The 19,216-nt window shown below is 39.9% G+C and overlaps 1 protein-coding gene across 4 annotated transcripts in view; it reads right to left on the bottom strand.

Annotated features, from left to right (window-relative positions):
• The window catches only part of LOC114549498 (kinesin-1 heavy chain), a 39,610-nt gene extending 22,868 nt beyond the window's left edge, over nucleotides 1-16,742 (bottom strand). For 3 of the 4 annotated variants that reach the window (XM_028569833.1, XM_028569835.1, XM_028569836.1), the window contains exons 1-10: nucleotides 16,395-16,742; nucleotides 9,805-9,892; nucleotides 9,613-9,686; nucleotides 9,363-9,467; nucleotides 8,783-8,831; nucleotides 8,629-8,684; nucleotides 7,144-7,231; nucleotides 4,484-4,608; nucleotides 1,546-1,650; nucleotides 937-1,082 (exon numbers count right to left, since the gene is read on the bottom strand). In XM_028569833.1, coding sequence (XP_028425634.1) covers nucleotides 937-1,082; nucleotides 1,546-1,650; nucleotides 4,484-4,608; nucleotides 7,144-7,231; nucleotides 8,629-8,684; nucleotides 8,783-8,831; nucleotides 9,363-9,467; nucleotides 9,613-9,686; nucleotides 9,805-9,892; nucleotides 16,395-16,523 — 965 coding nt within the window. In that variant the 5' untranslated portion in view covers nucleotides 16,524-16,742. The remainder of the gene's footprint in view (nucleotides 1-936; nucleotides 1,083-1,545; nucleotides 1,651-4,483; nucleotides 4,609-7,143; nucleotides 7,232-8,628; nucleotides 8,685-8,782; nucleotides 8,832-9,362; nucleotides 9,468-9,612; nucleotides 9,687-9,804; nucleotides 9,893-16,394) is intronic. The other variant, XM_028569834.1, reaches the window with a different exon arrangement.
• Nucleotides 16,743-19,216: the final 2,474 nt, after the last annotated feature.

Below are 19,216 nucleotides of genomic sequence, written 5' to 3'. Positions count from 1 at the left end.
GGCTAGTCTTTAAAAGCAGAGCGGGTTATCCTCCTCTGTGAAGGCACTATCTCTAATCCCTGGTACTCACTTGTTCAGCAACAAGAACATGATCCCACACTGAACAGGCCAATTGTGGAAACCTCTGCAGCGGTGGACAAGGTTTTTAGGTCTTTATCTATGTGCCTGATAATTTCAGGAAAGTGGTATAGTTGTGAAAATGTTTAATTTTACCTTAACATTTTGTCCTCAACCCAATTTTTAATTGTCAACATTGCAATGGAAATGTAATGTCTGATATGCATTATAGGTAGCATTTGTACTTTAACAGTGCGTGAAATCATTTTTACATTACATTACATGTCATTTAGCTGATGCTTTTATCCAAAGTGACTTTACATTAAGTGCTTTCAGCCTTGAAGGTACACACAGCAAGAACAGCAAGAAGTAAGTGCAAGTACATGAGCTTCAAATAAGGCAAACTACAAAGAGCCATATGAAAGCGCAACTATAAGTGCTTTTTATTTTTTTTAATGGGTGATAAGAGGCTGGTTAAAACACAAATGGGCTGTTGGGTACAACAGAACCTTATTTTTTCTTTAAGATAGTTTTTGGGGCTTTTCTGCTTTTATTTTGACAGGACAGCTAGGTGAGAAAGGGGGAAGACATGCAGGAAATCGTCACAGGTCGGATCTGAACCCTGGACCTGTGCATCGAGGCATAAACCTCTCAGTATGAGAGGTATATATATATATGTGCACCTGCTCTACCCACTGAGCCAACCCGGCCACAGGTACAACAACAAAAAAGTAGCGATGCATCGACCCGATCCGCTGGATTGCCACATTAGCTTCCGTGAAAGTGATTCTCATGATTTCCATGCAGTTTGGTTCACAGATTTTATCGGCTCCCAGTATGTGTGTGTGTGTGTGTATATGTGTCTGTGTGTGTGTGTACCTCTGTCCGAACAGTAGTGTGGACCTGGTCTCAGCGTCGTTAAAAGCGGAGGGGGAGCAGCAGATGACCATGGTGGTCCGACAGTTCCCTCCCAGGGAGTCCTGCAGGATCCTGGTCATCTTACTGTCTCTGTACGGCACATAGCTCTGACAGAGGACACACATTAGAATCCACAGCACACACATGGGGTTCCTACTGACATCATTTACATTTCTAGGTATAATGTGTTTGTAAGAGTCATTTTCAAAGCCATCATTTTTAGATTGTACATTATTATCAGTCATTGTTTAAAATATATCTGGGTTTGTCCTGTCTCACAATGGACCATGCGCCAAAACTTTTTCTTACAGGAAAACCCTGTGTATATACAAGAACCTCAGCTGCTGGCCATTGGAACATTTCAAAATAAATGTAGACAATGTTTACATCATTCTTGTTTAGAGGGATCCTGATCAAATGGAACTTTTCAAAATAAATTATCATTCTTCATTCTAGGGATCCTTATCATAACATTTGAATCACATGTTAACACACACATTGTTTATTTATTAGCACTAATAGGACCAAATCCCTCTGAAAACTCCCCCCAGGAAGTGCTGCCTGCCTCACCGAGCCCTCTGCCAGAGCTGAAATGACATTTCCCAGTGAAGATAGGGACTTGTTGATCATCTTGGCTTCATCCAGCACGGTGCCCTCCGCTCCCGTTTTACCCACCTGGGAAACACACAGTGACTTCTCTTAATCAGGCTGGAACCAGACTGTAGCATTAGAAACACCAACATTATTTGACAGGATTACTCTGCACAACTAAAAGCATAACCCCTATTCTCCGCCGCAGACCCCACAAACAATCGCATGAGCGCGTCAGCTGCACGTCTCCAATGTTAACAGGTTAGAGCATGCACACTACCGACGCCTATTTTACACGCAAGGGTGTTGGAAGCGTTTCCATTCAAAATAGAATAGGAACAGATGTTTATATGTTGTTTTATGTCATTTTGACACAAATACATATTAATAAATGACATTTTGATGTTTGAAAGTCTCTAGGTTTTGACATAAATGCAGATATAAATGGATTTAAAAACAAAAAAAAATCGATTTTCAAAGGAAGGAAATATTCTGTAGCCTATTTTGCCGTCAATACTGCCGATGTTGTCTTTGCTGTAGTCAAATCAGTATATATTTATATTTATGGGAAACATACATGTGTCCAGACAAGGCTAGCAGCAGCAGCGCCGCGTTTCTGGTGTGCAAAGACATAGAGAACGCCACGCAGGTGACAAGCAACAGAAACGCCACGCCACGCAGGCAGTGTGCAGCCGGCCTTACACTGGAACCGCGGGCCTTTGGCCTGCCGAGCAGGAAGTGAAACAGCGAGACTAGACTCCAGTCAATTTAGCAAAAGACACCACCAACACAGTGCTACCCTTGGCTTATGAACATTTCATATTGACGGACAGATTACTGTCGTGTCCGGAGCAGCAGCAATAGTGTGTCAAAGTTTTGTTACATAAATTCCGTCAATACAATTTGAACCATATTATTGGTTTAAAAAGGTCCCATATTATGCTCACTTGTATTTTGGGTTTCTACTACAACATTCTTTACATACTGTCTATCTCAATATACCTGTTTTCACCCTCAGTCTGAAACACTCTGTTTTAGTGCCTCTCTTTAAGCCCTCGCTAAAAAGCCTGTCTCTGATTGGTCAATGTTTCTCAGAGTCACAGCACTGTCATTTGGTCATTTGGGTAAGATACTGAACCCATAGACAGTCAAATTAATGGACAAAGCCACGCCGTACACTTGTAACGGAGACCAGTGAAGTCTATTAGAAGCACTTTTCCAGTGATGGCTGAGCGTTACTGAGCAGCCTCAAACTGAGAGAGACGACGTACTGTAGATGTGACGTGAGCAACGTGTCTGAAAGTGTGAAGTCTTCTGGTAGCTGTGCCAAGAGAAATCTCAATCATTCCAATCTTACAGAGACGGAGAGCGTAGGTATATGTAAGGAGATAACATAGGCACAGGCTAATTATTGATCATTAACATGCTAGTTAACATTAGTAATTAAACTTAAAGAGCTAATGTAAGTCCAAACTGCCTGCAAGGTTCTACTGACTCTACGGTACAGAGACGTAAGATACAAGGTAATGGAGCCTTTTATACATTGTCGTGTTTCTTTAGAAATAAACAATGGACAAATAGAGTCTTTAAACTCTTCAGATGTAAAGTTATTCGCTGTCAATGTGATGTCAAAATGAATGGGAGTCAATGAATGTTAACGGGGGTGATGGCTTGATAGCAACAAAAGGGCTCCATAGGAGCTACGCTTTGTGGAGGCTCGCTTACCCCCTTGACTGAACCCCAAATAATGCGCCATCGGTGTGTGAATGTGTCTGATGAGCATGTGGCACCTTGTATGGCAGGCTCCTCCAACAGTGCATGGATGTGTGGATGATACCATTGTACCTTTCTGCATTTTTTTTCCACAACGCTCCTTTAAACATGCTATAAACTTACTTTAGTGTAAGAGCACACTATTCATATCTTCCTTTGTATTTTTGTAGTATGTATGTGTGCATAGATTAGAGGATGGATACCCGAAACGGTGGTTTGGACAGATATTTAGAAATGATGTTTGGGTTCGGTCACAATAGCGTTGATCATTTTAAATTTAAAAAAGCTTATTATGTAGGTGCGCGCCTGTGTTAATGTGCGCTTGTTGCCCCATGTGCAATGATGTATTCAGCTGCTGACATTTCCAAATGCCTTCCTACAATAGCTTGCTTAATAAAAGCTTTCAACACAAACAAACGTACATGTATCATTAGTCGGGAGCAGACATAAATATCTTAATGCCTGTCGGGCTCGGGTCGGGTACGGTTACTGCTCTGTTTGACGCGGGCCGGGCTCGGACAGAAAAATGCGGCCCGATCCGCACTCTAGCGTGGATGTCATATGTCATATGACTGTTTGCCTGTGTGTATGTATGATGTGTATAAGCTATTGGACACCCTAATTTCCTTCGGGATAAATAAAGTATCTCTATCTCTATCTATCTATCTATGAATGGTGCCTGTAGTGTGTAAAGCACATTGAGTTAGGCTTGAATATTGTGAAAACGATATTACACGCGATACATAAACAGATATTAAAGTGTACTCAGTTCTGCATTTCTGCTGCTTTCAGTATTGTTACAACAAACATACAACTAATGGCATGTTGAATTTAAAACAAATGAAATCTCTCTGAAATGTAGCGGAGTAGAAGTAGAAAGTGGCATTAAAGGAAAGACTCAAGTAAAGTACAAGTACCTTAAATTAGTACTTAAGTACAGTACTTGAGTAAATGTTGTCAGTTACATTCCACCGCTGAATGCAGTCCATTTACAAACCTCACTTTTTACAATATGGGACCTATACGGTTTAGAAGCAAAATTAAAATTAAAACCGGAGAAAAATGCAGATGCAGAAACTGGGAAGCCACAGAGGCAAAGAGAAGATGGAGGGAGGTGGAGGAAGAGGGCAGGATGGAAACCTACTTTTTCACTACCAGCCAGATCCACCAGGTAGAGCTTGCCGGTGAATTTCTGTCCAGTCTGAGAGTTTTCCTGCTTGATGTTGATGAGGAAGATGCTGTGACTCCTGGAACTGTGCTCGTTCATGTCTGACACACACACACACACACACACACACACACACACACACACACACACACACACACACACACATACACACAGAAAACACAGAAACACACAGAAACATACCTTATGTCTAATCAAATCATTTCTGTGTATAACAGAGCAGGTTTTAGAACAGAGTCCTAAAACCTTTTCTTTTCACTACGTGGAAAATCTTGCCATCTTGCCAATTAGTGTTTGTATGAAGAAAAAAAAAGAATAAGGGGGGTTACTGCACTAGAATCAAGAAATACAAAAATGTATTTACAAAAAATAGTTTAGAAACAGGTTGAAAGGTGAGGAATTTGGAAGACATGGGGGTGGGAAGGTCTAGTGATAATGCTATCCAGGTGAATTGGGGGAAAGGTAGGATTTAGGGACTAAACGTCAGGATATCTGGACCTGTACTCCCTCAATTTTGACCATGCTTTTTATTTTGTCTCTCACAAGACAAACAACTTTATGGAGGTGAAATACTAAATCAGGGGAGTACCCCATAGGCTTCATGCGTAATATTTAGGCTATAGGCTACTGTGGACAAAGCTAACAGAATTATGGGTAATAAGCCTTTCATAGCGTCTTCATTTTAATTACTGATTTTCTGGTTTCCTCATATTCCAATTACGTTTCAACTTGCGAGGGGCCAATAACACCTGCGAGCAAGGACACTCAGCACCTTTACATGCACACCAATATTCCACTATTATTCCAAATATGACAATATTTCGAATTTGATACAGGTTATGTAAACAACATATTCCGGTAGGATATTCCGAATAAGGCCTTTTATCGAATATAGCATTTTCTGATTAAGACGTGTGATATTCCGGTATTATTCAGGTTTTAGAGGCATTCTTTGGATATGTATACAGCACATTTGGAATATGCGTCTCATTCAGGGTTTTCACCGCAGGTTTATGGTCAGCTCTGTGCGTTGCTATGGTTTCTGTACACAAACCAACCAGCTAACAGTTTGAAAGGCTGGAGACCGATAAGAAGGAGAAACACAGCTACTTTTAAACTTTATCAAAGACTTGGATATCAACAGGTTTTTGGATATGAGCACACATCGCTATGCCGACCTTTTCTAGAAGCTGGTTGAAGGAATAAAAGAGGGACGCTGTGTTCACACGCTCCAACAAGACCTCCACCGCTGGAAAACTCTGAGAAAGTCCTGGTTTGCACGGCTACATGTAAACGGGAATATTAGTGGAGTACTCACTTTCATTAGCCGTGTAGACAGTTTAGTCAGAATATAGTCTTTTTGGGAATAAGGGCAAAAAACTGGAATATTATGTGCATGTCATTGTCTCCACAGAATATTTACTTGTGTGGGAACACATAGTTCATGAAAAATTAATAGGGCTTATAATGAGTAGCTGTTTCAAAAACACCACATAAATCATTTTGGGTCACTTATTTTATTGGCCAAAGGTACCTAACACTTTTTACTATTGTATCCATGCAGTGACAGTCTGATGTTTAGACAATTTAACTTTTCATTTTTGAAAATATTAGATGCAAAAAAGAGTCATGTGAAATCAAAGATTATCAGAAGATGCACCAAAGAGTAAAATTAAACTCAGTATAACTACAGGCCAAAACACATGATATCACATTGTGTCATTAAGCCTGTAACAATTATTATATAATTGTCTATTGTCAATATTTCTATGTAATCGCGATTTCTTTGTCTAAACACAATGAATTGCTAACATTAGCTAAGGTGCTAACGTATGACTGGTAATTGTCAATTGTGTTTAGATATGCCAAATTGTAGATAGATAACTGAGTATTGGTCGGAATATATATATATATATTTGTAAAATTATTTTTTGGGGCTTTTCCACCTTTAATTTTGACAGGACAGCTAGGTGAGAAAGGGGAGAGAGTGGGGGAAGACATGCAGGAAATCATCACAGGTCAGACTGGAACTCTGAACCTCTGCGTCAAGACATAAACCTTTCAGTATATGTGAGCCTGCTCTACCCACTGAGCCAAACTGGCCACGGACAATATATTGTTATTATTATGTTAATTATTAGTTGTTGGCACTTGACCCTTAACACATTCATAGCAACAAAAATGACAAGGGAGGGGATAAAGTTAGAAAAAAAAGGGTATAGCAATAAAGGGGCATTGTTTACTTCAATGGTTGTGTATTTGTGTTATTACATTATCTGGGTCATATGACAGTGATCTATAACCAAATGACCTATGCCGGGATTAATTCAGAACTTAAACAAAAGTAATAAATAAATAAATGTTTTTAAATTTGATTGAGACAATTATATTATTAATCGCAATTATTTCTGAGACAATTAACTGTACAGCAACATTTGGAATTGTTACAGCTCTAATTGTGTGTTTTAAAAACCCCGCCTGTTTGAACATTTCTGTCTCATTATGTGTGTGGCAGAGGCAGCGTCTTGGCGGATGAGTCTCGCTGCAGTCAGGAGACTCGGCGAGGTTGAACCCATGAGAGGCTGCAGCCCCTAAAGGCTCTCAGTGCACCAACTCACTTGTGACAGCCACATGCCGGTTGTTTTTGCCTTCGTCTATGGCATCCATGACCTCCTCAGGAGTGCTCACAAAACGCTCGGTACACCCCTGGAGACACATGCAGTCACAAAGAAAGGCTGTGTGTGAGAACAGCCCTGTAGCAGGCCGGTTTTACAGTCAGACAATTATTAGCAGAGGAGATGGTGACATACTGTATCAGGCTGATGCTTTCAGAGGGAAAGTTATGAAGAGAGAGGGATCTTATTACCTTGTGTTCTCAGTATCTTTTATACTCTATCTTCATTCCCCCATCTACTTAAATAAAACTCACAATTTAAAGCAAAATAAAAGATAAAAAAAACTCATTCCACTAAAAACAATTATTGTAAAAGTCTGTATTGCAAGTCAACCGGCCCGTCAGACACCGCCTACCAAGAGCCTGGGTCTGTCCGAGGTTTCTTCCCAAGAGGGAGTTTTTCCTCGCCACTGTCGCACTGCTTGCTCTTGAGGGAATTACTGGAATTGTTGGAATTGTTGGGGCTTTGTAAATTATAGAGTGTGGTCTAGACCTACTCTATCTGTAAAGTGTCTCGAGATAACCTATGTTATGATTTGATACTATAAATAAAATTGAATTGAATTGAATTGAATATTGCGCAGGTTATGTAACATATACCAGAATTTCTCAATCTTTTTTGTGCCAAGGCCCAGTAATGTGTGGCCCTTATCCTCTAGGTTACTTACTCTAATAAAGCAGTCCCACAGCAGCCCATGCCCGGTTATGTAGCCTATTTTAATTTTTTGGTAAGGTCCCACGGCCCAGTAGGCATTGTTCCGCGGCCCGGTGTCCATAGTTTGAGAAAGGCTAGTCTCACATAGCCAGACCTTCCTCCACAGTGCTGCGGAGGAGGGTCTGACTAGTCCACATAGCATTCCAGGATGGGAGAACAACTTTCTCTGGTTTATTGGCATTTCTTTAAACCAATCACAATCGTCATGGGCGGTGCTAAGCTCCGCACAGAGCCACGGTGCCTCTGCAAAATAGCCTCTGGAAGGAACTTGTCTTGGTGGAACGTGTGTACGTTTAAAATTTGTTTTAGTCGTGTAACAGAAAACTCAGATTGGACAGATAGTCTAGCTAGCTGTCTGGATTTACCCTGCAGAGATCTGAGGAGCAGTTAACCATAGTCCTCACAAATCCACCAGAGTTTAGAACGCCAACACAAAGGAAGAGGAAGGAAACGGACATCGGCGAAAAGACATGCATCCGGCGGAATTTCCTGCGGCATCGAACCGATCCCAGAAGTGGAACGTCGAGGATATAGACTAGAGAAAGGCTGACATATACCCTCTTCTTATCGTGCAGATCACAGATGTGCCATTGTTTTCTACATCATATCCTCTTATGTCATTCGTAGCTAATGCATTACAACTGGCTGGGACAAACAATGTTGCAACCTCAAATAACATTTCTCAACACAGAAATAAATGGCCATGTGTCTCACCTTGACATAGGGCACCCTATTTTTATCTTCGTGTACAGACAGGTTGATCTTTGACACTGTGGAGGAGAAGGAAAGTACACATCAGGTCGATCATGTTGTTTGCATCAGGGCCAGAATGATAATGATAAGAAGCCACGAGAGACTTGAAACATACCATCCAAGCAGTCCTTGATTTTGTCCAAATAGATTTCAAAATAAGAAACCTGCAAAGCAAAGCTTCCAGTGAGACTTAACCAACGTTATGGCGTGTACTTGAGTTAAGTTTCGCCAAGTTAAATTTAAGACTTTTTAAGACCTTTTTAAGACCATTATGAATGAAATTTAAGACCTTTATCACAACATCAACTAAGCCCGAAAAAAGTATCTCTAAACTTGCACTTCCCCATAGCTGAAGAATAAAATCAGTTTTATGTCTATGGTACAATCTAAAAGAGACTCGCTCCAATAACACAAAAGCTGCTTGGTCTCATTTGTAGTCTTAATACAGCCAACTCATATTTGGAGTAGCCAAAGAAAGAACTACAAGAAAAAATTAGCATTAGAGGTTGTGTTGCATGGACGTAGGGAAATTAAGACCTGTTTAAAATGATTTAAGACAGAACAAATACGTGAGCGAATGTAAGACTTTTTAAGGCATAAAATTTAAAGTTTAAAATTTTAGACTTTTTAAGACCCCGCGGAAAACGCTGCTTGATGTTTAAAAGCCCCCGAGCACCTGATGGGGAGGAACATACTTTGATGTGAAACTCCAGGTTCTCATCCATGGAATAAATGTAGTTGAAGATGTCTTGAACAATTCTGGGAATGATTCCCATCATCTCTGGGTCGTGGAGATCTCCCTTTAGTACACAATAATATATATATATATATATATATACACATATAAAAAGTGTGAACAAGACAGCACAGCACTGATCTTTAGGCTTTTTAGTCACTATTTTTAGTATTTTTGCTCAGTGGTAAAAGCAACAGTTAAAATGTTACCTCCATTGTGTGTGTTTTACCAGAGGATGTCTGCCCATAGGCAAATATTGTCCCATTGTAGCCCCCTAGAACATCTGTACACATCCAGAGAAGGAAATAACACTTTTAGTATTGAGGTTTGGGCTTGTACTGCCAGGGTTTTAGTGTGTCAAGGTCTCTGAGACTACATGTGCATTCTGCTGTACATCTTACCTCTGACAATCTGCTGAGCCACAGCGTTGTAGAACTGCACCTGAGTTGTATTGGACTGGAACACGCGGTCAAAGTAGTATGGTTTACCCTGTGAAGAGGAGGGGGTGCAGTGATGAGCACCAGTATCACACATGCCAACGTGAATTTCCATATTGCTACGCAGCGATAGGCCGACATAGCTCCACATAAGTCCACTGCATGTTAGCAATTGACCTAGGCAGGTGTGATTATCAAAACAAAACTGTAAAGGGGAAAATATTCGGAGGAGTGGTTGTCAGCATCCCGCCTGTAACAATTAATACATAATTGTCTAATCGCAATATTTTCACGTAATCGCCATTTCTTTGTTCAACCGCAATTCATTGCTAACATTAGCTAAGGTGCTAAGTGGTATGGCTTTTGATGGTAATTGTTGATTTTGTTTAGATATGCCAAATTGTAATTTATATAAATGATTAATGGTCAGACTGTTGAGCTAAAGCAATGCTTTTTTTGTTGTTGTTGTTGGCACTTCTTTATTTACGAAAGAACAAAGGCAGTGATTTTTATGAATGAAGATAAATGTTCTATTGTCAACTTTATGTTCATTTAAGAAAAAAAAAACAATGTTTTTACTTCATAGGCTGTGCATTTGTTTTATGACATTATCTGGGTCACATGACAGTGATATATGGAAAAGATGTTACCTGGAATTCATTCAAAACTTTGATTTGTTTGCGAAAGTAATAAATCCATAAATATTTTTATATGTGACTGAAAGAGACAATTATATTGTTAATCGCAGTTATTTCTGGGAGAAATGATTGTACAGCAAAATTTGGAATTGTTACAGCTCTAGTCAGCATGCGTTCATACAGGAAACAATAAGACTTCTAATATGGACCGCTGAGCTTCAGAATAAAAGAGGTTGGTGGTAGATAGTTTTAAGGTAATATTAGTCTTGCTTTACCAGACCTTCCTCTACAGGGCTGCAGGGGAAGGGCTGGCTGGTCCACACAGCATTCTGGGACGGGAGACGGAGTTTATTGGCATTTCTTTAACCCAATCACAATCATCTTGGGCGGCGCTAAGCGCCAGATGGAGCCACGGTGCCTCTGCTAAATAGCCTCTGGAAGGAACTTGTTTTGGTGGAACATGTGTACGTTCAAAAGTAGTTTTAGTCGTGCAACAGAAAACTCAGATTGAACGAATAGTCTAGCTAGCTGTCTGGATTTACCCTCCAGAGATCTGAGGAGCAGTTAACCATAGTCCTCACAAATCCACCGGAGGTTAGAACGCCAACACAAAGAAAGAGGAAGGTGACGGACATCTGGGTGAAAAGAGCGTGATCCGGCAGAATTTACGCCGGCACCGTAGCATTCCCGGAAGTGGAACGTTGTGGATATAGACTAATGACACAGAAATAGAGTCTGTTTAATAAATGAGTCATCATTACGGTGTAGCCTAATGCTCTAATGACTGCGGAGTACAGCTCAGCAGTTGAATTTAAAAATTGTAATTACTAGTTTCACATAGATTTCACCAAACACAGCTTGATGTAGCAGCAGGTACTTTACGTGCACTTTTCTCAAATGGAGGAAGTGACTTAATCAGGCTTCAGTTTCCTGCAAAATCTACTTCTAGGCTCTGCTACATCCTGCAGTCCCTGCTGCCAGCCACACAGGCAAAATGTTGAGATGAACTCTTCAGTCTGTCCCTGTACAGCCAAGTCATCAAGCTTTTTCATGGCACTGAGTTGAAAAACCAGCAATGTATTTATCAATACCCACCACTGCGCCCTATATTCATCTATCAACTGGCCCTCCCTTCACACTCGCCGTAAGATTCACTGGTTCACTTTCATTTACAGGACCCTTCTTGGCCGATCACCTCCTTACTTAGGTCACCTGCTGCAGCCAAAGTCTGTCACATACAACACTCGGTCCTCACTTCATCTTCAATTAAGCATTCCTAAAACCAACTCTGCCTCTGGTCTCGCATCTTTTCAATCTGCCGCTGCTCATGACTGGAATGCTCTGCAAAAGAGTCTCAAACTGGACAAATTAATTTCCATTTCATCCTTCAAAACCATTATATTGGGCGCCCAGATAGCTCATTTGGTAGAGACCATATATAGAGGTTCACTCCTCGACGCAGTGGCCGCGGGTTGGACTCCGACCTGCGGCACCTTTGCTGCATGTCATTCCCTCTCTCTCTCCCTTCTCATTTCATCAGCTGTCCTGTCAATAAAAGCTTAAAAATGCCCCCCCAAAAAAAGAAATCTTTAAAAAAGCATCATATCATTCTTGGTCACGGACATATGCAGTTGCTTCTCTACATAATAATTTTTCCAGCTAAATATGTTAATGGTTTCTCCCTCTCGTACTCACCCATGTACCTGGGCACTCGTTATAAGTGTTTTCAAATGTATTTTATGTCATTTCTAAACTGTATGTATTTCTAATGTATTTATTTCCTAGCCCTCCTTCCCTTTCCCTAAGTGGCTTTGCCACTTGTTAGGCCGCCATAAGGACCTGTTCTTAATGACTTGCCTGTAAAAATAAGGTGAAATAAAAAATAAAAATATTACAGCATATCACACTATGGGGAACCACTACATATACAAACAAACACATTTTCCTTCAACTCCAAAATCTGTCCATCAGGGTCAGTATCTAACCATATGCCATACACAATACATCCTAATAATTGGTATAAAAAAAAAAATAAAGATTATAGGCTGACTGACATTTTTAACAGTACTGATAATCGTGGTCAATGTTGTTATATTATAATTGTTATTTTGTCTGACTGAGTCAATACCTGATTCCTTTGGCATAGCACATGAACAAGGTGCACATATTACATAAACTAAGGTTTTTTTAAGATTATGGTTAATAATATAAAATAATGAATCTCTTGAATGTGAAATTCAATTCAATTCAATTTTATTTATAGTATCAAATCATAACACGAGTTATCTCGAGACACTTTACAGATAGAGTAGGTCTAGACCACACTATAATTCACAAAGCCCCAACAATTACAGTAATTCCCTCAATAGCAAGCAGTGGAAATGTTATTTCTCGACTTTGGAAAATATACGTGATGACAACTGCGCTATCTCCATGACAACTGAGTAAAATCCTTCTGCTGAGCTCTGGAAAAAGCTAGTAAGTGGACATTGAGTTACATTTCTTTGTCAAAATAAAACGATTTCTGGCTAATCAGCAACAAGCATACAGTTTTCTTATTGGCAGGTAGGAATGCTTAACTGTCACAAATCTGGATCATATTCTGAATATTTTGGCACAGATGTTCAAGTGTTACATTAACTAAATAGTGGAGGGGGAAAAAGCGACATATCTGAGGCCTGGCCTAATGCTGCCTTAGGTAAGATCTGCACTGAAAATAGCAGTAAAACAGTACAACAACACTTTTCCACATGACATAACTGGTTATCTGTTGGCGTATGACAAAGCAACCATTCATCTTTTTTTATTTTTTTTATTTGCAATGGTTATGAACATCAGGCTGAAACAAAAGGCTAATGCAACCCCTGCCATATGTCCTATAAAAGCCGAGTCTAAATTCATACAGAAATTAAACTTCAGGGTGACAAATGAAAGGAAAAACCCACATAAAGTATGTTAGTAAGGTGTTGTTCCATCACGAGCCTTTAGAGCAGATGCAGTGTCATATCAGTGTCATAGATTGCGCAAGTGTAGTTGAGGTATTAACACCATTCTTCTAAAAGATATATATTCACTCACTCACAGTAATGGAGAGTGCAAAACAGTGCTGGGCTATATATTAATATAAATTGTTATTGTGATATGAGACTAGATATCATCTTAGATTTTGGATATTGTAATATCGTGATATGACGTAAGTGTTGTCTTTTCCTGGTTTTTTAAAGGCTGCATTACAGTAAAGTGATGTCATTTTCGGAACTTTCCAGACTGTTCTCACAGTTAAATAATTTGCCTTTACCCACTTAGTTATTATAACAATTATATGTATCAAAAATCTCATTGTGTAAATAAGGGACATTCTAAAACGCTTAACATGAAAAAACTTAACGTGGTTAAAGTTGGTAAAGCAATATGAGAGAGAAATATGGCGATGATTGATTGCTTAATGTCAGTTAACGGCTATAATAATTGGACTTTGGGTTACATTTTTCAGTGGTTATGAGAAGCAATACGAGAGACAAATTTGGTAATATCATTGTTTAGGTACATTAAACCACATGAAGCTTTTTCCTCACCATAGGCGCCAATGAAGAAGAAAACGTTAATGGGAGATAACTTCTATGAACTTTGGATTTCGGTTTAGTTTTTTTTTACAAGTGTTCATGACAAGATATGGGACATGAGAAATTTGGTGATCACTGACCATTGTTTAGGTACATTAAACCACGTTAAGCTTTTTCACGTTAAGTGTTTTAGAATGTCCCTGTAAATAATTTGTGAAAGCACTAATTGTCAACCCTACAATTTTGTTGTAATATCGATATTGAGAAATTTGCATTGGTCAAAAATGTTGTGATATTTGATGTGATATACATGTATAGTGGCATAGTGATATATAGTGGAAAGATCTCCCATACTGTAGGTGTTCACTGTGAAAGCCATAGGCCTATAGAGCTCAACAGTCACGCCCCTCCTCTGAGAGACCTTGGGTTCCGAAAGTAAATTTCCCATTCATTTCTCCCACTGACGTCTGGAAAAATACGTACATAAAGAGTTTTAGACCATGCATTAGGCTAACCAGATGGTACGTGACTCATATGCATACAACATACCATTTCGAGTGAAAAAACGAACACAAAATCCCCAAAAAGTCAAAGGTACAAGAGTGTGTACATATCGTCATTTCAAAGCGAAGGAACTACTCATCCCATAAACCACCACGCACCACTGAATAAAGGAAGCTACGTTAGTTTAGCTAAAGGCTAATTCGGCTAACCGCTAGCTGAGACAGCATGTAATAACTTTAACAGACCCTCAAAATAAAACCTGAAAATAACCGTTATAATATAAAACGGCTGTTACATCAGGTGTAGCCTGCTTTCCCCAGTGTTTAGTTTGAGTTAACTTTATTTAGACTGAATCAAGCTGTCAGCTAGCGGTTAGCCGAAATAGCTGTTAGCTAAACTAACGTTAGCTTCCAGGCGGAAGCGTGGAACAGATCGTGGTTCGTGCAGCGTCGTAAATCCTCGTGGCGGTTCGTGCAGGCAGCTCCCCCTCCTCCCACTCCTCACCAGCATGAGTTCCACCAATCAGAGGCGTCACTGTGGGATTGTTCAGGATTGTGGGTAATGAAGTACTTATCCAAGACATCGCGAATAAAAGACGTTTATCTCAAGACAAGATTGGTGCCCCATAATTTTTGCTGTCTATATGATTATATAAAATCACTTAGTCACGTCGGCATGCTGGTTTTAAGTCTACCATCGACGGTTATCATTTTATGGCTTATACTCCAAATTGTCAATGGAGAAATTGCATTGTATTTTTACTTCCGGAACCCGCTGTTGAGCTCTATAATATGATTCTCATTTTTCATACTCATTGAACCGTTCACATTGTGCCCTGTATGGAAGACTGCATTTGTTATGTTTCTCTACACATTTATTCAAGTTTTGCCTTTAATTTGTTACCAGTGTCTGGCCTTACTAGCAAGCTTTTTCACACATTCATTCATTTAGTCTTTTAGTCACAGGGCTGTACAGTGGCCATTTTGGAACTTTTTTAATTCATCTTGTCAGAATCACCTCAAAAGGACCACTTTCATCAGACTATAAGCTTTACTTTTTAATGCTCAGCTCAACATCCAACCTAAGCTGTGTCTAGTCAGCTTTTATAGCTAACATAGCACGCTAGCATTATCATGACTCTGCCAAGACATTAGCATGCTAAGGTTAGCATTAACCTCAAAGTAATGTCCTTCCGAGGCCGATTAGGCGCAGGTGGAGCTGATGAATTACAGGTGAAACTGATTCAATTTAGATAAAACAGACACATTTTAGCTTCACTGATGAAAGTCCAGACTGGTTCAAGTTGAGAAAAGTCTGACGTCTTTAAATCGACACCATACTGCTGCCAACTTTAGGGAAAAGTGAATCCCCTGGAAAGGCTAATACAGAGCTAACGTTACACTCACTAAAGGCACACTACTAAAGTAGTGGATGACTTATTTAATTATTATTAATTAATTAACTTAATTATTCTAAATAATTCAGAACGTGTTTAACCTTATGTAGCCTATTTGGAGTATTGCTGATTACCAAAGTCAGATTAAATTGCTAGAATTTTGAATTAAGTTTGGTCCATGTTTGCAACGAGGGCTTGGAGGTTTAACTTCATTTTAAAGCCGTGTTTTCCAGGCTATCTACGACACCAAAAGAGTCACGTTGAAACCAGAACTAAAGACATATAGACTAAACATATATCTGCATTATAATTAGTAGCCTAGCCTATGGTTAAGGACACTTAAACATATTTTTATTGAAAATGTTCTGACTTTCACTAGCCGAAATGAAAAGTGGGAGATGTGGAGTGCTGTTTATCTTCTGAACCCAGAGCTGTGAAATAGAGAAAACTCACCGCAATCTGCACACAGTCGTCCCCCTGAAATGTCGGGATGTACTTGTCCCCCCGAGCCAACTCCGATTTGTTCAGCGGCCTGAAACGGCACACAACCTTGATGGTGGTCTGCGCTGCGGGGTCCGCCATCTCCGCCGCTGTGGATGGGGGACTGCTCCGTGACCCAAAGCCTCCGTCCTCCCGGGACACTCTTTCTGACAGATAGAGAAACAAACATAGGGAGCCAGAGAGGAGGCCGCGCCCCCACACAGAAGGTACACTCCTCAGCTGCTATGATTAACGTCGCATTATTTGCAAAAAGTGAATTTCCACTGAAATGGTTGGTGCACCAACCTGGCAGTAGGGTAGACCAGGTACAGGGGTACAGTTGAAACACATTGTGCACAACAAGCTTGAGCTGTGATCAGGGGCGATTCTAGGATCAGACCTTTAGGGGGCTCAGCCCCTAATGAGAATGCAACATGGATACAGGGCAATGAAAAAAACAACTGCTAAATCAGTAATTTCATTAGCCGATAATCTCTGAACAACAAGTCAGCTAACGTTTTTTGACATTATTAAAGGTCCCATGACATGGTGCTCTTTGGATGCTTTTATATAGACCTTAGTGGTCCCCTAATACTGTATCTGAAGTCTCTTTTATATAGACCTTAGTGGTCCCCTAATACTGTATCTGAAGTCTCTTTTATATAGACCTTAGTGGTCCCCTAATACTGTATCTGAAGTCTCTTTTATATAGGCCTTAGTGGTCCCCTAATACTGTATCTGAAGTCTCTTTTATATAGACCTTAGTGGTCCCCTAATACTGTATCTGAAGTCTCTTTTATATAGACCTTAGTGGTCCCCTAATACTGTATCTGAAGTATCTTTTATATAGACCTTAGTGGTCCCCTAATACTGTATCTGAAGTCTCTTTTATATAGGCCTTAGTGGTCCCCTAATACTGTATCTGAAGTCTCTTTTATATATAGACCTTAGTGGTCCCCTAATACTGTATCTGAAGTCTCTTTTATATAGGCCTTAGTGGTCCCCTAATACTGTATCTGAAGTCTCTTTTATATAGACCTTAGTGGTCCCCTAATACTGTATCTGAAGTCTCTTTTATATAGACCTTAGTGGTCCCCTAATACTGTATCTGAAGTCTCTTTTATATAGACCTTAGTGGTCCCCTAATACTGTATCTGAAGTCTCTTTTATATAGGCCTTAGTGGTCCCCTAATACTGTATCTGAAGTCTCTTTTATATAGACCTTAGTGGTCCCCTAATACTGTATCTGAAGTATCTTTTATATAGACCTTAGTGGTCCCCTAATACTGTATCTGAAGTCTCTTTTATATAGACCTTAGTGGTCCCCTAATACTGTATCTGAAGTCTCTTTTATATAGGCCTTAGTGGTCCCCTAATACTGTATCTGAAGTCTCTTTTATATAGGCCTTAGTGGTCCCCTAATACTGTATCTGAAGTCTCTTTTATATAGACCTTAGTGGTCCCCTAATACTGTATCTGAAGTCTCTTTTATATAGACCTTAGTGGTCCCCTAATACTGTATCTGAAGTCTCTTTTATATAGACCTTAGTGGTCCCCTAATACTGTATCTGAAGTCTCTTTTATATAGACCTTAGTGGTCCCCTAATACTGTATCTGAAGTCTCTTTTATATAGACCTTAGTGGTCCCCTAATACTGTATCTGAAGTCTCTTTTATATAGACCTTAGTGGTCCCCTAATACTGCAAGGTGGAGGGTGGGGGTGTGGCCTTGACCAACTGCCACTTTTCTCGATTGAAAGACATGATGTCTCTCTCTCATGGGTGGGCCAAATTCTCTGGGCAGGCAAAGCAGAGAAAGGGGAGGTAACCTTGGTCCTTATGACCTCATAAGGAGAAGATTCCTGATTGGTCCATCTGAGCTTTCATTTTCTCAAAGGCAGAGCAGGATACCCAGGGCTCGGTTTACACCAAGGGGTAAGCTTCGCTTCAGAACTCGAACCTCCGATGGCGCCATTTTGTAGCTACAAAGGTATCACCTCTTGTTAGCATTAACATGACCGCCTTTTTTTTTTACATCATTTGACTGCAAATAACTTTACATCTGAAGCGTTTAAAGACTCTATTTGTCCATTGTTTATTTCTAAAGAAACACGACAATGTATAAAAGGCTCCATTACCTTGTATCTCACGTTATGGCTCCGTAGCAGACGTTTTTGTAAAAATAAGCTAACAATTGTGTCATAACCAAGTGACTTACTGTCGCACAGTAGATGAATTACCGTATAGTACAGGAGAAGCTCGCAGGCAGTTTCGACTTACATTAGCTGTTTAGGTTTAATTACTAATGTTAACTAGCATGTTAGTTAGCAATAATTAGCCTGTGCCTATGTTATCTCCTTACATATACCTACGCTCTCCATCTCTGTAAGATTGGAAATGATTGAGATTTCTCTTGTCACAGCTACCAGAAGACTTCCAACTTTCAGACAGGTTGCTCACGTCACATTTACGTTGTCTCTGTCAGTTGGAGGCTGCGCAGTAAAGCAAGAGATCACCGGAAAAGTGCTTCTAATAGCCTTCACTGGTCTCCGTCCAGAGCAACGGGGTCTATTGGTCCATTATATATATGTCAATGGTTTACACCTATCACCATTTCTAGCCACTGGGGGACCATAGGCAGGCTGGGGGAATGCATATTAATGTTAAAAAACCTCATAAAGTGAAATTTTCATGCCATGGGACCTTTAACACTATGATGGAACTAAACCTGAAACTTTTATAAGTCACAATAATAATGACCAATTTTAGTTGCTTACGTTTCAATTTGGGTTCTAA

Source organism: Perca flavescens, chromosome 22 (assembly GCF_004354835.1).
Source record: "Perca flavescens isolate YP-PL-M2 chromosome 22, PFLA_1.0, whole genome shotgun sequence".
NCBI lineage: Eukaryota > Metazoa > Chordata > Actinopteri > Perciformes > Percidae > Perca > Perca flavescens.
Note: the sequence above shows the minus strand (reverse complement) of the source record. Positions and strands in the feature narration are given on the sequence as shown.